Source organism: Orbicella franksi, chromosome 1 (assembly GCF_964199315.1).
Source record: "Orbicella franksi chromosome 1, jaOrbFran1.1, whole genome shotgun sequence".
In the NCBI taxonomy this organism is placed as follows: Eukaryota; Metazoa; Cnidaria; class Anthozoa; order Scleractinia; family Merulinidae; genus Orbicella; species Orbicella franksi.
In genome coordinates this window covers 21,898,920-21,911,194 of record NC_138145.1, presented here as the reverse complement: position 1 = coordinate 21,911,194, position 12,275 = coordinate 21,898,920, and the positions used below count along the sequence as shown (strand labels likewise).

The window sequence follows — 12,275 nt, the reverse complement described above, 5'->3', positions numbered from 1 at the left end:
GTTTAATCATAACATTTATTATGAAAAATCTTCGTCATTTGATGGTAACGTGGGATTGGCTTGTACTCAGTATTTAAAATTCGTTGTGGTGTAACGTTGAGCAAGATAAGCAATTATCAAAAAAATATCAAAAACCTCTTCTTGTTTTAGTGCCCGTTGGGAGAAGGAAACAAATCAGAAACATTGAAAAGCCGCAAAAAAAAACAGCAATCGTTTAGACTGGGTTGTGTTTTGTTGTGCTCTAGCCAAACACATTTGAAGTTTCACAGATTGACAGATTCGTATTGTCCAATAAGAAATGGCCACCACACGTCAGTTTGTCGTCATCATAATGATTCAAGTTGCATAGCAACCCTATAGTTAGGAACGTTTCGTAGAAAGGATTCCGACCATGAAAAAAGAAGTCACTCTGTTAAGCTTCAATTACAGCTTGTCATACCCACGCTACTGTGTGACCAGCTTTCGTGTAGCTGTTAATTTGAATGATGGAAAATAAATCAAATTCATAGTATACAAAACTGAGTTACTGCGTTCAAAAGTGTTCGAGCTTCAAATCTTCTAGTTCAAGAAAAGGTTTGGATAAGGCTTTGCTGTCTCGTGTAATCCATGAAGGTCTAAGAGCAGACAAAGTTTGATTTATTAAATAGTGAAATGTTGGGATTGCGACATTAAATAAGCGAAGGCACTTAAAGCTGTCCAAAGCAAATATTTTTATATTTGTACAAGAAAATACGCGTAAAATTTCGCAATATACCACCTTTTGTTAGAAACCTCTTTAAGGGGAAGCATGTAAATTGTAAACTGACTTGCTTGCTGTTCAAATAAGGTACAAAAAGCCTCAGAGCAAACAAAAATGTCTCAGAAATAAAAGGTCTCAGATTTCATGTTTAAGGCAATGCCAATATTGGTGTAGTTAGGTTTTAGCCTTCAAGAAAGGTTGCACGGCTTTATGTTCTGTCATAAATGAGTGGCATGTTCATCTGTTCACCTCCACGGCGCGCGTTGTTTTCTTACAATGACGTAATAGAGTTTCATGGCGGTTCCCACACAATAGTAGACTTTTACATAAGAAAAGAACTCACTTTCCATAGGAAAGAAATTTTAATGTTTGGTAACACCAACATGGTTACCATGACAGCATGTGGAAATACTCTATACCGATGACAAAGTTGAATCAAACGGTGTTGATTTAGTCGCATGGCTGACCAAACATGGCGTGATTCCTGATTATTCTTCACAAAATTGAACATCGACTTGCTCTGTGTTCGGTTTTATTTCTTTCTTTTTTTTTTTTAACACGTACCAATGAAATCCACTCCATTGTTCCAAGCACAATACACATTTTATATAGTTTGCTGGACCAAATCAAATCAATAATGACGCTAACACAGATGCTTCGTCCGTAAACACTGTAGATTTTCTGTACAGATTACCTTTTCTGATGCTCTCTTTTTTGCTATATTTTTTTTATTTTTTAACGAGGTATCTTTCACAAACAGATCGGGAAATTGGGAGCAATCTAAATAAACATGAACGGATGTTTTCGCCGTTGTAAAGGTGTCGATCTCCATTTCAGACTTGGTTTTCAAAGCCAACCGAAAATCAAGGGTTTTTGCCTGTTATTTTTCGTTGGATAACCCAGATTGAAGTCAAATCAGAAAGCTAAACAGAATTTTCGTTTCCAGAGCTGCACTGGGACAAAGTCACCCAATCGAGGCGTTGTGGTTCACACACAAGACCTTGAATTTTTGCGCTGTGTTGGTGAATTATTATGGGTAATCGTGTGAATGCGAGTGCAATTAAGGGTTTACACTACCAGTGATATTTTAAAATTCTCTCAAAATTGCATCAGCCTTCAGGCGAGTGCAATTTAAAAGAATCAAAACAATGTTGAAAGCATTACAGTTAACGCGAACCTCTTGCAACTCGAATCAAATGTTAATTCCATCCAAAATCGAGTTCCTCACGATTCTATTTTCATATTTACTGTAATTTAACGCTCAGTAACTCGAGCCTCCCGTTGTTTCGTAGTGATTCGGCTTCCCAACAGGTCATTTTACGCGTAATTTTACCCTCCATAAATCGAACCTCTTATTGCAAAGTCTAATGGGTCAAAGCTCTCAGTCCAAAATCAGGACAGGAATTTGATTGAGCTGGAAAGCGTCAGGGACTACTCAAAGACGTTTTATGTGAAAAATCGCAGCAACGACGTTCTGCAGTAACCCCAACAGTGTTCCTCTACTGCTAGGCTTTTTCTTATTCCAATGGACTTTGGTACGTGGATGACTGGCTTTGCTATCAAAGTTTCTTTTCAGTTTTGCTGGTTCTCCGTGATAAACCTGATTAAAATGTTCTGCACAGTATTTGACTCGTAAGTAATAAAGCATGAAAACACCGTTTTATTGCTTAATTTTGGGTCATTCTTTCCAAATTCAGTGATAACTCGAACTCCCGATAACTCGAAGCCTTTATGATTTCCCTTGAAGGTTCCATCTTACTTCTCCTCATCATGCCCCGCAGGCCACCTCAGATCCATTCAGATCAGCCCTCCGCATATCTCGGTTTCTCGTAGACGAACTATAAATGAGTAAAATGTGCTTGTTTTTTGTGGGTTTCAGTTTTTAGTTTTTGAATGTCCTTAACACTCGCGGACGTTTTAGTGCATGTTCATCACTTTGTCAGTGGCGGCTGTGGGTGAATTTGTAAGCATTGTTGTGTGAAAGCGCTCAGGGGGTTTCAAACCATTACAAGATGGCTGCAAACATAAGTCTTGTGGCCGAAATCTGGGAACATCTGCTTCGATGACGTGAATCATCCAGAGAGAAGTTCTGACATCTTCGTTTTTCTTTTCGCTTTCAACGGCTCTGTGCACCCAGTAATGGTCATACCCTCAACTTAAGTTTGCTATATGGAGCTTAAGCTAAAGATAGACTGAACTCAGGAATCTAGGCCACGAGAAAAAGAAACGGCCCCATGGGGACACTTCATTTTTTTTTTTGCTTTTTTTTTTTTTTGCTTTTTTTCGCTTCAGTTGTCACTCGCCATCAACTTGCACTAGACAGTATTGGTTTATTTCCGGTGCTTTGGTCTCTCTTCTGAGTGATTTTAATGCTTTTCGCTAAAATGTTAATTGTTCTAACCTTCTGTGGTCCAGGCGTAACACTTTCATCCCCCGTTGCTGAAGTCACGCGGGGAAGCGATCAATATGAGGTCGTTACGAACGAATACCTTTCACTTGCAAGAGTGCCCAAGCTTCAAATGTAAAAAAAAAATGTTTAAGACAAACAGGTCCACGTGCGCTGACCTACGCGCCCGTGCCTTGTTTTCGGTCTCGTGATCGACTCTTCGTAGTGTCAGTAAAGAACTCTCCAGAACGTAAAAAAATATAATAACTTTCGTAGAAAAAAGAAAAAAAAAAGAAAACATCCCCAAACTAGTAAAACAATAAGTTTCGTTTGAATGTCTGTATCGCTAGTAACTAAGAATGATTAGCGTATAGCGTAAGGAAATCATTGTAATACGTCCTTAAGATTCTTTCGACTTGCAGTGTCAATTAATGTCGACCACGGAATTTATCTGGTTTACTTCATCAGAGAACACCTTGATCTTATTTTCTTTGAAGGGGATTGCAACCTGATTGATTACTGCAATAGCTACAATAGTTTCATGCAGAGTTTGTTATTCAGTACTGTTGAAGCATCGGCAATGGCCAAAGTTTCCCAGTTTTATAATTTCTTTCAGCAGTTTACTCATTTTGCCATACGTCAACCCCAGGACGTCAACAGAGAAGTTTCTTACGGTCTCCTTGAACACTCACCAGTGGGATTCTGGCATTGATTTCAAACCGCAAACGTCTTGGCAGTCCCTGTCGGGGATGTCAGCGACAAAAGCCGAAGTCAAAACCATTTCCTTTTAAGTCAGTATGTTTTGATTTACTATTTTCACCGACCAATCGAAGCGCTCTGTTTTAACCACAACCAGTATTTCTTTTCAAGTCTGGATTATTGTCTCTAGCGCGAGTTTAAATTGGCGTCCATACGGATTTATTTTTTCTCATCCTAAGAAATCGCACTCTTGGGAAGTTTATTTGCCTCGGCATAGGAGAGTGAACCATTCGGTTGAACTCTGAGGTATTTCACTCCTGCATCGGGGCTTCAGAGAGCTGCTGGTAATCAGCACAGGTAGGTGTACGTAAATGAAGATTGCAAATAGTTATATCTGAATTATTCCAATTTAATATCTAGATAATAAAGGGATCGGGAAAATATCTCTTTCAGTGGTATCTTGTTCCAGTGATTTCTTCCACATATGTTCTTTATATTCAAGTTTCTGTGGAAAGGAAGAAAGGCGTTATCATAAATCAAAATTCAGAATGTCGTTATGATTGTGTATTTGGCTGGGTGAATTCTCATTACTCGTCACGCACACTGATCAATTTGCAGCAGTTTGAATGCGGTAACATATGTTAGGTAACCACTGTCGCCTGAGAACAATCCCAAATCGTATATTGTTGGATTTGGCAATGGATAGACCAGTTCTAAGATTCAGGTCACCCATGAATTCGAAACAGATAATAAAGCTTAAATATCTTGATCCGAAAAAAAATGTTCCATTTATTTCAGTCTCAATTGCATATTCCCAAATAGTTTACTAGAACGAGGTTGGTCTGGAAACTCTGACAGCTATTTCATCTCAATAAGCAACCCACTTTGCCCAAAGTATCACGTACTTGACGACTGTGACACCTTGCTGAAAATTCATGGAAAGTTTTATGCTTTTGCAACAAAGAGAATACATTTTCCTGCAGAGTGCGCGGACTAAGTTAAAACAATGGAATTGTTCAACAGTTATAGGAAACTGGGGGACGAGTTCTTGTCTGAAAATGAAACACACTCGTTAGTACAACCGTTGCTAAGGACATGGCGACTGAAGGGATTAACTTATTTTGTTATACCAAGCTTTAAGTTTTTTTTTTTTTTTTTTTTTTTTCAATAAATTAGGTGCTCTGACTGAATGCAGTCACCGGTTGGACTACCAGTTAATAAGAACGACACAGCGGCAACGTCTAAACAATCGAATTCACCCTTTTCCTAAGTAAAATTAATTTTAAAATATCATCAACAGATTTCTATGTTTTGAAGCATTTGTAATAACGTCGATAATTAATCGCTGCCAGTTTTAATTCTCAAAAAGGTTCGCTTCTTTTGTTAGCTTCCGCCGTTAACTGGACTTATTCAAAAGTATTTGTTAACAGTGTGTTGTTCTCATGTAGGGTAGCAAAACATTCCGCTGTCAGAGTTGATTGAAAACAGAAAACAAGTAAAAACCAAGACTAAGAGCAAGCCAACTTTCTCCCTTTTGTGATAGTAGTAGATCAGGCGTTAACATAATATAATTCAGTCTTATGGGGAATAACACCCATCTGCACATTTAATTGATCATGTTACAGAACACAGGCGAGGGGAATTGCTCATTAACCAAAAAAAAATTTCTCAGTTGTCGTGCTGGGTACTGGAAAAAAATTTGCACAATATTTGTAGCCTAATTTGTGATATACTTTTTGTATCTTAATTAATTATATTCAATTACCACCACCATTAAGAATAAATTCAAATCTAACCCAACAGAATCGGCCATGGACTCCGGGGAGCAAGACCCTGAATTGACCAAGGACTTGGTAGCCGAGACTTACTTGGACTTCCAAGAAGATCCACAGCTTGACTTTGACTCTATTTTCTACGAGAGCGACTTGGGACAGTTGGTTAGAGACCGAGATGACCTCCGTCTGAGATACGAACGGGAAAAGAGAGACAGGGAATCTCTGGAGATTAAACTCCATCACGAATTTGACCAAAAGATCCATTTTGAGGAGAAGCTCTACGAGCTTTCAAGGAACCTCTCGAGTTACGAGGAAGAGCTACAGACACTCCGGCTCGAGAACAGCCACCTTAAATCACAGTTCGGACACCTCAGGACAGCCATACAGACAAGGGTCAGTTCGGGCACAGCAACGATGACAGCGGGCGGGTTGGTAGGAGCCTCGCTAGGTAGCAGTGGCGGAGTCTTCATTACCAGCTCTACAAGCGACAGTTCAGTTGCGGTGAACACTGAGATGTACAAGCAGGAGGTGGCCCTCTTGGCACAGGAGAACGAGCTTTTTAAACAGATCATCGATTTGATAGACAAACAGGAAAATAGCAAAGTCATATTGGAGGAAAGAGTGTCTGGAAATGGCAGCGAAAAACAAAGGTGGCTCGAAGAAGACGTTGTAAGGCTAGAAAGGGAAAAGGCAAAACTCGAAGATCGTGTGAGGGAATTAGAAAGATGTACCCGTGAACAGGAACGACTTCTCGAGGAAGTGAACAAAAAAGCCGAAGATAATCTCAGAGAGTACAAGAGAGAGAGTAAGGTTTTAGAAAATGAGCTGTATTCCAAATCTACAGTCGTAGAAGACTACGAACTTCAAATGTCGCAAATAAAACAGGCCTACGAGGAAGAAATTCACCAAGTGGAGATCAAACTTGAGATGGAAATTGCCAGCAACAAACAACTTCAAGAACAAACCCGTCAGCTAGACGAAAACAATCGTAAGCTAGAGGAAGAAAGGAAAGAAATACTTCTCAAGATAGAGGAAGCCTACAAGACGGAAAATGAAGTTATTGACGAAAGGACAGCGCTAGAAGAGAGCTACTCACGAGATGTCAGCGAGCTGCAACGAAATTTGGAAGAGCAAATCCAGAGTAAAGCGGAATTATCGATGGAAATTGAGCGACTGATGGGCGAATTGATAGAATCTGGCAAACAGAAAAAGGACATGGAGGCCAGGTTCTTTCATGAAGCTCAAGAACTGAAGATCCAATTTGAGAAAGAAAGAGAACAAATTGTTTCCTTTCTCAGTGGCCCTGCTGTGAATCAGGTGATGATGCAGTCGAACGGGGCGCAACAAACGCACTCAGGTGCTCAGCTTGTTTCCAGTGAGCCTCGAACGCTGTCAACGGATGAAGAGTGGAAACGAAAACTGGGCGACGAGGTTCGAAAGAAGGAGAGACTAGAGGAGGAAAACAAGAAACTTTTGTACCAGATAAACGACTTGCTGGAGCATAATATCGGCGGTGGAGCCTCTAATACCACACATATCAAGCACAGTTATGATCGTGACTTGGGTGAAACGTCACATACAAGCAGTAGACAAAATTCGAATGATCTCGTAGCCGAAATAAATGAGCTTAGGGAAAATTGCCGAGTACTCGAGCGAGATGTCAAGAAAAAGACGGAATTGGAGCACAGAGTTACGGAGCTGTCCGAGGAGGTCGAAGAGCTCACTTTTAAGAAAGATGAAATGATCCGTAAACAGAGAGAACTGGTAAAGGAACTGGACAATTCACTGTCGAGCGTGCAGCAGGTCGAAGATAAGAACAAACGACTTACCGAGGACGTTGACAACCTCTCCAGGAAGATCCGGCAAATGGAAGAGAACTTCAGAAATGAAAAAGAGGACTGGGTGAGGAATTACAGCAAAGACAAGACGTCGCAAATCAACGACATCGTAAACGAAAGGGAAATGATCGAGAAAAAGTACAACGAGCAGGTGAAAATCAATAGAAGCATGGAGGCTGAGATAAGTTCCTTCGAGACTAAGATTTATGACTTGGAAAGAGCAAACGAGCGTCTGGAGAGGAAAAAGAGTGAAATAACTACTCAGCTAACGGAGGAAATTAACTTTGAGAGAGGCAGGGCCAAGACTGTGAAAGATGAACTTGACAAGAGTGTTGAGGTTTTTAAGAAGCAGACGGAGCAACTTGAAACCACTTTATATGAGAGGAAACGGAAATACGATGAGGAAATCAGAATTTTAGAAGAAGAGAAACAACGAATTCGAAGCGAGTTTGAAAATGAGAAGGAAACGTACAGACGGCGCTTTGAAGAGGAGCGAAAAACAATGGAAAGGCGAATAAATGAAATAGAGGATAGACTTCGGCAACACAACGCGGGCAGTAATGAACTTGTAACCAATCAGGTTACTTTGGGTAACGGTGAATTTAATGGAAATCAACCGGGGGTGAGTTCTGCCTCTCATCAAACGATATCCGATTTGAGGGGCACGATAGATGTTTTAAGAAGTGAAAATAAGGAATTGAAAGAGACGCTCCGTGACACAGAAAGAAATCACAGCCGAAAAATTGATGATCTGGAGTACGAGCACGGGCAAAAAATAAAGAAGTTTAAAACTGAGATTGAAGAGGAGTTCAGACGTAAAATAGATGATTATGACAATCAAATCGAGCAACTTAAGAAAATGGGCTCTAGGGAAACCAAAGAGTCAGTTGAAATGGTCACGTGCCTTAGAAATACTTCAGATGTAGCAACTTATCAAGACGGAGGCGGAGGTATGGCTGATCTAGTTAGAGATCACAAAGAACAGATGGACGAGCTACGAAGGCAGATCAAAACTCAAATGGAAGCCTTTGAAAATGAGAAACAAAACCTCAAAAGAGAGTTACAAGAAGAGAGGCGAAACTCTACCCGAGGCAGGGAAGGAGAGAGTAGAGTGCTCCATAACACCATCCATAAATTAATAGAAGAAGTAAAGAAGCTGAAGCGTGACAAGGAGACTCTTCTGAACAAAATTAAAAAAGAAAGAGGGAACAGCAACAGCCGAATCGCAGAGATAAAAGAGACCGTGGCAAAGGTGACGGACGAGTGCAATATACTACGAAAAGAGAGAGAAGATGGCCAAAACGCAACGAACGACCTAAGGAGGAAGCTTAATGTGACCGAAAGCAAGATTCGGAGCATGGAGGAAAAACATCGGAGAGAAGTACACCAGTTGGAAGTTAAATTCGAATATAAGAAAACGGAGCTTGAGCAAGATGCAACAAGCATAGAGAGTCAACTTAGAGAAAGTCTGCAGATGGAATATCGAGTTGCCCTGGACAAAGAAAGGGAGAAATACGAAGAAACTCTACGTGTACTGAGGAAAGAGATTACTTCCTTGCAAGAGCAGCGAAAGCAAATTCAGCTTAAGCTTTCTAGTCAAGGAGTAAAAAGCACTTACAGTCTTCTTATAGACAAAAGTGTATCTGCAAGGAAGGAATCGCTCTTTAAATCTGAGACGGATCTAGAAATGAGATTTTTACGAGGGACTAAACAGATGGAAGATAGAATCTATGATCTTGAGCAAGAAGTGGAGTTGTTGAAGAAAGAGAAATCTGACATCAAAGTCAGTTACAAGCAAGAGAAAGTTCAGATGCAAGAAGACTTTGATCGGGAAAGGGATCGTCTAGAAGAAAAATACAAAAGGCGAATTGTTGATCTAAAAAGGAGGCTACAGGCAACTACTGCTCAGTTGCAGTCATCGATGGTGATCTCCAAGAAATTGGTGAGTTTTGAACTTACTTATCCTCTTATTTTAATGTGCTAAAGATTGAGCTAACAGACGCTCTTTTCTTACTACTTTAAAATATCTTGAGTTGTCTTCAGGTCGGGACAATTTGTCATGGTGGCTGGACAAAGGTCTTACGAGACTGTCCTACTTATGCCTCCATGCACAGTCCACATTCCATTCCACATTTATACTTTATGATTCACGGCTCCCTTTGTGGTGAGACTTGACTTTCTTATCTTTTACAATATGTATATGAAGTGTTCGATATTGATACTCCTCATGTTGTAATGCAGGATCACACCCCTGTTTCCTTGAGGTACTCTTCTGAAGGGACTGAGTTTCTGAATGACAACAACTTCACCATGGAAACGAAAAGGAATGCATTAGAAAGCCAGATGAGCACTCTAAAGGACAGAATGGACGACATCGAAGAACGCCAAACAAGATCCCTCCAGTCAAAAACGAGGAATGTAGGTGTCTGTCTCAGTTTTAAGTTATGTTTATGTTTATTTTTCGCCGCGTCTCATGACCACCAAGCGTCTATGTCGCTCGCCCTCAACCCACCTGGTAGATGGTGTGGTGAGGTTCTTTGATATAGTAATGTAATTTAAAACAGCACTAGCATTTAGAAATGAATCTAATCTTAATGTGCATAATCTGTTGTTGTCCTTATCCAGAACACAAATGTACGGTTTTCTTCAAACCTGGAAAGGGGCCTTGATCTTAATCGTCGCACCAGTAGACAGATATCATCAATGGTGGATCTCAGCTCGAGCGCTCAGCAGCGAGGTGGGATGTTTGAAAAATCTCGAATTGCCCTTAGTCCAAGCGGTAAAGCAAGGCAGAATCGGGAGGCCAGAGACACCAGATCCCTTTTAAGCCAGTCTTTAAGTGATGTGCGACATCAGGTACAAGGCTCTTGGGTTGGAGACGATCAATTCCTAAGCAATCGAGGTTATGGCATCGCAGGTTCTTCCTCCATAGCATCAGCTGGTCAGCGTCTTTTCTCGTCCCGTTCACCATCATCTTTTTTCCATGGACGATCGCTGAGTGGATTTGATGCTTCGCGGGGCAGTGGTTTCTTACAATCACTACCGTCCTCACGCAATGACCATTTCTTTCTACCATCAGTTGGTATCTTGGGCGGTGTTTCTCAAACAAGAGCTGGTGGGGCATTCGGTGGCTCGCTGTTGGGAAGCTACAGTGGCCTAAATGGATTACATTCAGGTTTTGCCTTTCAAAGGCTCATGACGGGACCCACCGTTTTTGATGGTCGTTTATATAATTCTGCCAGTGTCGGTAACCTTCAGCAACAAGTCTCATCACAAGTTCAAGGCTCCTCTTTAAATTCAGCTCGGGAAGGTGCTGCCTGTGGCTTTGATGGTCGTTTGCATAATTCTGCCATTCTCGGTAACCCTCAGCAACAGTTCTCACAAGACGTTCGAGAAACGTCTTTAAATGCAGCCTCCCAGCAAGCTTCTGTTGAAGTAGCTAACAACTCGGAGGGAAGTAGGCTCAACGTAACTGCTTCATCTGGTGGTTCTCATCAGGTAGCAACTTCTCAACAAGCTAAGGTCGTTGGAAACGGGGATGCATCCTATGCAGCCGGTATCTCCGACGGTAGTCAGCCTCAATCAGTCGTGAGTCGCGAACTGGATTTGACGGATTCAGTAAGTAATCAGTCGCAGGGGGTCATAATGTCACAAAACGTTGGAGGTCAAGCGGTGGTTGAATGCGAACAAGTATCAACTTCCTTGCAAATCACAGATCTCGGTAGTCTTGGAAACGACGTTGAATTGACTGTGCAAGCTGAGGATATCGAAGCGGAATAAACTTACCCGCGAGGAATAGGTCCTCAGTAGTCATAGAAACGATGACCAATTGACTATGTAGTCAGGGCAAGCTTAGATGTTCCTTTTTTTGTTTTGCTTTGTTTTGTTTGTTTGGCATGCCAATACCAGTGTGAAGCCGAAAGGTAAAACTTTCTATTTAATTTGTTCTTTCAAGTGCAAGAAAGGTTGTTTTGATTTCTCATAGGAATAATATTTCTGGGTTAGAATTTCCGACAAGAGTAATGTCCAATGCAATCCAAGACTCCGTTTGTGTAAGCCTTATTTTATACCTACATTATTGGAAATTTAAATATTTGATCAAAATTCTAGTTCTAGAGACAGCGTCAAGCAATCCTATCATCTTTTTACACCGCAAATTGATCAGAAAAAATGGACATTTGTTTTTCACCTCGAGCGCATAGTGCGTTTTCGCTCCATGCCCAAACATTCAACGAGCCCAAAAAAGGGGCGAGATAAGTGATAGGTGCAAAAACCTTCACAGGATGTTTTCCTCGCACCTCAAGCAAAATTTATTACGTTGAAGTACCGGTATTTTGCAAAGATCTTGCTTGTCCGTTGGTCTGTCTTTAAATGTCTTCTCGCGTGGAAATCGATGACGTCATAATGGTTTCATGTTTCTGCTTTTTAATGGCCACTCAATTTAACCTTTATTCTTTAACTACTCTTGTTGGTATTTTAAGGGATTTTTTTCGATTTATTAGTTCGATTGAATTTCATTTATTAATAATTACTAGGTAATGAGGGGAGTCTGAATGAAAAATTTTACCTGAATTTCGGTTTTGGTATTCGATGAAGTGGATGGTTAAAATAAATCCTACAATCTATAAAAGAAAGGAAGCATTCCAAATAGGTTGTTCGATCAATAATAAATAGCCTCCATGAGAAATGTTTTATACTGCACTAGTTTTGCAATTATTATCGGAAAGTTATATTTCTAACGTGGAGCACTTTTTGCGTTATTTTAGTTTTAAAATCAATTAAGGTTTGAATAATCTGAGCTAGCCTTTTCAAATTTTTCAATGTCTAAGAAGTTTGTT

At 40.5% G+C, this 12,275-nt stretch overlaps 2 protein-coding genes across 2 annotated transcripts; both read left to right on the top strand.

Moving 5' to 3' along the window:
- Positions 1 to 5,381: 5,381 nt before the first annotated feature.
- On the top strand, positions 5,382 to 9,435 carry LOC145497097 (uncharacterized). Its single transcript, XM_081476896.1, has one exon. It carries the CDS (start codon positions 5,636 to 5,638, stop codon positions 9,419 to 9,421), a length of 3,786 nt encoding a protein of 1,261 aa, XP_081333022.1. The 5' UTR covers positions 5,382 to 5,635; the 3' UTR covers positions 9,422 to 9,435.
- Positions 9,436 to 9,654: 219 nt separating this feature from the next.
- LOC145497128 (uncharacterized) lies at positions 9,655 to 11,359 on the top strand. Its single transcript, XM_081476927.1, has 2 exons — positions 9,655 to 9,855; positions 10,063 to 11,359. The coding sequence occupies exons 1-2, from the start codon at positions 9,673 to 9,675 to the stop codon at positions 11,215 to 11,217; spliced, it is 1,338 nt and encodes a 445-aa protein (XP_081333053.1). The 5' UTR covers positions 9,655 to 9,672; the 3' UTR covers positions 11,218 to 11,359.
- The last annotated feature ends 916 nt before the right edge of the window (positions 11,360 to 12,275 follow it).

Excerpts from the sequence above, each read along its gene's own strand:
- LOC145497097 (XM_081476896.1), top strand. The coding sequence starts at position 5,636 with ATGGACTCCGGGGAGCAAGACCCTGAATTGACCAAGGACTTGGTAGCC.
- LOC145497128 (XM_081476927.1), top strand. The coding sequence starts at position 9,673 with ATGCAGGATCACACCCCTGTTTCCTTGAGGTACTCTTCTGAAGGGACT. Across the intron at positions 9,856-10,062 it reads TCCAGTCAAAAACGAGGAAT|AACACAAATGTACGGTTTTC; the intron begins GTAGGTGTCTGT and ends GTCCTTATCCAG.